The sequence below is a fragment of the Phragmites australis genome, chromosome 8 (genome assembly GCF_958298935.1).
Source record: "Phragmites australis chromosome 8, lpPhrAust1.1, whole genome shotgun sequence".
Classification (NCBI taxonomy): domain Eukaryota; kingdom Viridiplantae; phylum Streptophyta; class Magnoliopsida; order Poales; family Poaceae; genus Phragmites; species Phragmites australis.
In genome coordinates, this window is record NC_084928.1 from 8,123,892 (window position 1) to 8,130,722 (window position 6,831).

The window sequence follows — 6,831 nt, forward strand, 5'->3', positions numbered from 1 at the left end:
GGCTACAAGGGCTAACCGTCCTCTGAGAGGGCGATAAGGCCTGCGCTTACTACTATAGTATTTTTAACAGCTACTGCCCTTTGAGAGGACGATAGGCGTTTATTCTGTAAAATTTTTCATTCGAGATCTTATTTATTTAATTTTTTTAGTTAGAAAATGTAAACATAAAAAAAAATCCCGTTAAGCCTAGTATCATGGGCTCAGAATGGCCCACGTAATCACAGCCCGATAAGCTTTGTATTTTCGATCTAATGGCTAAACCATCATGGCCCAGAGGTTGCTGGCCCAGTGAGTAGTTCTGGTCCCGATCGGAGGCGGTAACCATCTCCGGGGTTCCTGCGCATATAGCCTGGCCATGCCGGAGCCCGGAGAACCTCGACTTCGTCCGACGGTGCAGCTTCAAGGACAATGACGTGGTCGAGATCCGGGCCTTAAGGAGGATGACGAAAACCCCCAGCATGTACCGATCGTTAAGGAAGATCAGCAAACGCAGTGAATCAATCAAGATGGTTTATTGCACGCATCTCAAAACTCATTCTATACGTAGGCATGACATTCTTAGATAGTTTTTTTAATTGGTTCTTAGATAGGTTCTAATGCGGAAGAAAATTGAGTGTTACTACACACTAGTATTTCTAGTAATGTCATTGAATATTTACAAACCTGAATGACATTTTCTCCAGTCAAGCTCCAGATTCGACCAGAGCTGTACTCATGTTTTCATTCCATATGGTAACTCTTGTCTACATGTTCTACATACGTTTTATACTCACAAAGAACAGACAAAACTCTTGCAGAGCCTATATGCTACAAAACTGTACAAGCTACACCAGACGATAGGTTGGCACCGAGCATCAACAGCTCAGGAGCTTCGCACGATCACAGATTCCAAATTCCTGGCTTTTCGGTGCGGCAGATCGTGAGCATCTCTTCATACCTGGAAGCATTCACGAAGCCCCACAGCTGCATCGGATAGGTTATTCCTATCAGGTTTCTTCATGACAATGATGGAAATTGAAGCATATGCAGTACATATAGCTCTAGATTACGTACCTCAACGTCTTTGACTTTGAATTCCTGGGTATGTGATAAGCATGGGTTGCTAAAAGTCTCTGATGTGGAACTTGAACCATTCAGACTGCACAGATCGACAGGTCAACCAGGGAAAATATGTGGGATATAAAAAAAAAAATATAAGATGGTATATCACTAGTTAAAATGCATGAAAGACATCTGTTTGTGCCTGAACGTTGCATATTCTCCATTAATATTTCTTGGCGAATTTCTATCAACATATTAACATGAACTAGAAAATAGAAATTTTATGTCACAATGTGGAAGGGAAGGACAGAGATTACAGGTCCCCATCCAGATAAAGCGCGAAGTGACCACCACCTCCCATTGCCAAATATTCAGGTGAGCAAAACGTGAAATAGTTATTAGCACCTGCATTTAAAAAATTTAGAAGAGAGCCTAAGCAGGCAAGAATTTAGGAGAATTCTCTGTATTCATTTCTAGAAATACGATACATCCTAACACTACATATATAACATTAGCACAACTTTTTCTTCAGGCTACATTAATTACAGCACATCCATGAAAACTTCATAAAATATGTTAATATTTTTAGATTTTACACATGTAATATAAGCATATAGACAAGGATAATAAGAGGGATACATCTAAGTGCTGAACTACTGATAGCACACATAGTATAGTTTGGAACTCAAAAGTGAGGAAAACCAGTGCATGAAAAATGTATACCTCCTTTTTCATTTTTTTACGAAAATCCTATAAATTAATAAACATAAATTACCTGTTGGGCGGCATATAACAGGATGGCCATCTACATTGGTGAACACGAAGCAGTCCTTTGTCCCCTGCAAGATTAAATGCAAATTACAATCAGTGTAAGGTAAAAAGGGGATCCAGAAACATCATTGGCATGTGTGTCGAACCTGATACTTCTTTTTTATGATTGGCTGCAATGGGGCATCAACCAAACCACCAAAAACTGCTCCTCTTCGATCCCCAACTATCTGTGAGAGCGCAGATTATCATGTAGACACAACTAAATTGTAAAATGAATAAACTAGAGCATTATGCCAAAATGGTGACCATGGCAGATGAATTGTCAGACTAAGAAACTTGCAATATCAAGGTCTTGAATTTAGACTTGCTATTAGCACTGTATAAAACATAGCCTGAAAATATGGAAAATCTCTGTTACATGAAATGATATCACAAGATTTTGAGGTTGCATGACGAGAGTGACAGTGGTTCTGTTTTTGAAGAATGTCATATTGACACGATATTGCATCCTATCACAGTAAAATTAGCAGCAATACTTGCATAGTCTGTATCATTTGATAGCATGCAAACATGATAAGTGGAGTGAACAAATTTCATACAAGTGTGAAAAGCGAAAATCATGGAAGGGTAAAAAGTGAACACCATGTAGAGTGAACAGCGAGTATCATACCAGAAGTGAGGGGCCAGCACAAAGCATGCTCCTTCTATACAGAGTAGACAAAGATATTCCATGCCTCCAGGTACTGCAAAAGTGTGAACATAGACGACAGCAAATCAAGTATACTGTGAAAAATGATAATAATCACTAATCAGCACACATTTGTATTGCAGAGATGCTTTGAACCTGTATACCAACATCCAGTTCTTTCCTTGAACAAGAACAGGAAGAGATGTACAAAGAACAGCTTGCATCATTTCTGACAAAAGCATAGATGGTTCAGACATAGCTGGTAGCTTATCATGCAAAGCAAATTCCTTTGATCCCTTCATCTCCAATCCAGGTATAATTGATTCTGTTTGATCTAGGGTTTCCCCATCAATGCTGTGGGTGGGTTTTTGCCTGAGATTACTAAGTCGGCCTGCTTTGCTCATAATTTTTACAATGGAATGCTTCCCTCTACTAAGCAAGCCCTTCCTTCCACTGCTTGCCTTCCCAACAGGTGTTAAAGTTGGGTATTCCATATCCAGATTCTGCTCAGGTATGATCTCCATTGAATCACTGCTGGAGCTTGAGGGTGACATAAATGACATCAGAAATGCTCTGAAGGAAGATGTGTCAGGACCATTTGGAATCTCGAAATTTTTGTCAGAATCTTCGTCACTATATAGAGTTTCTTTCCCTTCAGTGGCCTCCTATAAGAGATAAAGAAACCTTAAGCTTTCGCATCCATGTCATAGTCAATGGAATTGTCGACAATAATTGCCATTGCAGTTGCCAAATTGTTCAGAAACTACACAAGTCATCAAGATTCACAGCTTTGGTTTCTTTCCTTATGTTCACAGAGCTACCATTCTAATTTTCGCTCAATACAAATGGCTACAGCACAACAGTAAACGCCAATCTTGTCCAAAATAAAACCCTTTGGCTTTGCCACTTTTCAGTTTTTCATTACCCACTGGATGCTATTTATCTCTAAATTGCAAACTGCAAAACATCATCAGCAAAAGCAGCTTGTATGAAACAATGTTTCACCATCAAAAATGAATAAGAAAGAACCCTAAAGTGGGGAAAATTCTATTCTCCGTGTTCTGCAAACACATAGGTCAACAGAACTAGAGTGTAACTGATATCTGTGCATTGGCAAAGCGTGTAACATCTTCCTGGTTTGCTGCTACCCCGGTGCAATTGACTCCAAATTTTTGCTCTAGGGGCAAGGGAATATCTCTAGAAGCCTCTTACACACTCCATAGATCATCCATGACGACCGCGATCAAGATGAATCAATACATTCCATAAAAGCATCCACATCCCATCTCTCTGCTCTCAATTAGCAGCACCAAATCATCAATTTTTCCCCACAGAGCAAGGAGACTCTAAACCCCAAAAAAGCAAAACATGCCGACGCTACAATCCAATCTCTACTCGCAGCACCCTGCTCTGCTCGCCAATTTGTCAATTGCTCGAATTCGTAAAAGAAAGCGCGAAAATGAAAGCGGAAATTCGGATTTCGGAGAGCAATCAACAAGTAGAGGAAAGGAAGGATGGAAGGGGAGGGGAGGGAGCTCACCAGGAGGTGGGAAGGGTGGTGCCAATGGCGCTCGCGCTCGGAGACGGGGTTGAGGATGATGGTGGCGAGGTCGGACACCAGGTGCGCCGCCTTCCCGCCCAGCGCCGGGAGGTACCCCATCCCCGCTTGGCTTCAGGTCAGAAAGCAGGCGAAGGGAGATCAAATCACCACCATGAGATCGAGCGCCCCGTGCTCCTCCTCCACCGGATGCTGCCGGAGTCGAGAGCGTGCGGGTGCGGAGGTTGGGTGAGAGAGAGAGAGAGAGAGAGAGAGACTGGTGCGAGGTGGGACGAGGGCAAGTGGAAGCGCAGAGCTCGCTGGCCCGTGAGTGGGGGTGGATCCGTGGCAAGGGGCGAGACGAGACGTTTCCTCCTACCCTTCGGCGTGGCCGCGCCGCAAGTAGGGATGGCAACCGTGGGGAATGTTTTCCCATTCTTAGGTCATCTCTAACAGAAACTTTAAAAATTCACCTCCTATAATATTATTATAGTATCTCTTATCACTATTACAGTATCTCTTATTTTTTCTATCTCCAACAGACACCATATTTTCTACATTCCTTTACTCTCCTCCTCCCCTTGGACCCACAGGTCAGCCTCAATACACAGTGATGTGGGCTGCTGCATTGTGCCGCAACTTTGCCGCCGAAAAATGCGAGCAGCATTCCTGTAGCGCCAAATGCCGCTTCTGTTGGAGTGCTGCGACGTGCGCTGCAAACGGCAAAAGCTGAGGTGGCAGCCAGCACAGTAGTTTAGAGTCTCGTTTGCCGCTTCTCTTGGAGACGGCCTTATCCCCATTTAGTTATCGGGAAAAAGATTTCTCTCATTCTTATCCCTGTAGGAAATTTACGAGGATCGGGTCTCCAATGAAGATATAAAATTGAATGATATTTGATTATTTTTATATATTAATAATATGTATGTTGTATAAATAAGTAATTTATTGATGTATACGAGGGTAATTAATACAAGATTGATTAAATATTATAGGTTAGAAAAAAAGAATAAGAGTAATTTATTATTTACTCTACGTAATGTAATGTTTGTACATTTATATAATAAGAAAAATATGTATATATGTGATATCGGGATATAGCGGGGAGCGCCTTCCCGTCCCCGTCTCTATATGAGTTTGCGGAGGACAAAATCTCCCCATCCTCATCCCCTAATAGAGGAATTCCCCACGGGGAATCGGGGATCGGGTCCCCATTGCCATCCCTAGCCGCACGGCTGCGGGTGGGACGTGCCGTTCGCGGGGGCGTGTGTCCGGTTTGCTCTCTCGGCGGGGCATTTATCTACTTGTCATTTTTATCATGAGTGATAATAAATTTATCATCTTAATACATGTTTAGTGATTTAAGAGATTTCTTATGTTAATAAAAAATTAAATTGACACACGATAAAAATAGTAAATAGTTAAATATCTCTCGGCTGCCTCACGACGGTTGGTGGAGCCGGCAACGCTGTGCATGGCCTGCAATGTGGCGAAGGCTACTCCTCTTGTGCCGATATGCTCTCTTGGCTACCTCGCGGCCGTGCTCAACCCGGCCAAGGCTTTGATCAGTCACTAGAAGATGGCGCGGCAAAGCCGCTTTTTTTAGCCTACTGGCCCGTGACAAGGTAATTGGTTTTAGATGGAAAAGAACTTGGCAGTTTTTACATAATTCTCATATATAAGGCTTCAATTAAGCGGATAACAAAGTATAACATTAAAAACAAATTGATTGTCGCAAAGGTAAGCACCTCCAAGAATCAATCATTACCTCTAGGCTGCTGTCACTGAGCAGATTGCTCAACAGGTTGCTGCTGTTGTCAAGCAAGCTTTGCTTCCCCATGGGCTAATCAGTACCTAATCAATATTAGTATCAAGGGCTAGTCATAAATCACAGTAGTGACTTTATCAATATTATATGGTGAAAATGAGTTTGAGCATGACAAACACGGAGATGCTAGTACTCTATGCTTTCACTTGGCAAGTCAAATCATAGAAATTTATAGAGAAAGAACATAGAACAACAATTACTGACATGTAATTATTAAAATAATAATCAAACCATAAAATAGCCTATATGGTGAAAGCAGAGAGTATATTAACTTACTGTTTAGTTTATCTCGAGTCTTCTTTAAGTATCCTTTACATCATGAAACAACTTCACATAAAAAATGAGGTGATAGTAACACTGCAAGATTACTCTTTCAGTACCTCTTTAAGAAGTCAAGCTAACTCTTACCCTTTAGCTTGTCACAAAAAATGAGGTGATAGTAGCACTGCAAGATTGCTCTGTTAACACACATTGGTAATCCCAAATCCACCTGAAAGAACTTCTAAATGTGTGAAATGAAGGAAAGCAAGAAATGATAGCTATCAACAGCAATTATGAGTCGACAACTGCAGTTGTTTGTAATAACAAAATTCTGATCCCACTATTACAGATTTTGTGGAAGACACAAAAACTGTCACATAGACATCACCTTACACAAAGACCACCAGGAAAGAAAGCAACAGTCTGGTACTCAACCTGAGCTCGTAGATCCGCCACGCTCATTTGTAGATCCATGATGTCGTTCTCCATGTGTGGCTTCCACTGCTCGAATTCCCATTTTGTGACTTTCAATTCTTCCATGGATGTCCTCACCTCTGCCATCACTCCAGAACTCAACTCCTTCAGCATGGCGATGAGCTCGGCATGCTGTTCATCTGTTTTCATCTTGAACTACAACCGGGTGCCATAAGGATGATTTGCCAAGATCGATTGCTCTGAATTGTCACTGGTCGAACACTCAGAAGCACG

General features: G+C 41.8%; 1 protein-coding gene across 1 annotated transcript; it reads right to left on the reverse strand.

Annotated features, from left to right (window-relative positions):
• Positions 1–550: 550 nt before the first annotated feature.
• LOC133926518 (uncharacterized) lies at positions 551–4,432 on the reverse strand. Its single transcript, XM_062372493.1, has 8 exons — positions 4,041–4,432; positions 2,657–3,165; positions 2,483–2,555; positions 1,959–2,039; positions 1,817–1,880; positions 1,359–1,446; positions 1,054–1,138; positions 551–963 (listed from the first exon to the last, which is right to left on the reverse strand). The coding sequence occupies exons 1-8, from the start codon at positions 4,158–4,160 to the stop codon at positions 880–882; spliced, it is 1,104 nt and encodes a 367-aa protein (XP_062228477.1). The 5' UTR covers positions 4,161–4,432; the 3' UTR covers positions 551–879.
• Positions 4,433–6,831: the final 2,399 nt, after the last annotated feature.

Coding starts and splice junctions, on each gene's coding strand:
- LOC133926518 (XM_062372493.1), bottom strand. CDS start 4,160: ATGGGGTACCTCCCGGCGCTGGGCGGGAAGGCGGCGCACCTGGTGTCC. Junction 2,556..2,656: donor AACTGGATGTTGGTATACAG/GTTCAAAGCATC, acceptor ACACTTTTGCAG/TACCTGGAGGCATGGAATAT. Junction 1,447..1,816: donor TGTTATATGCCGCCCAACAG/GTAATTTATGTT, acceptor TTTTAAATGCAG/GTGCTAATAACTATTTCACG.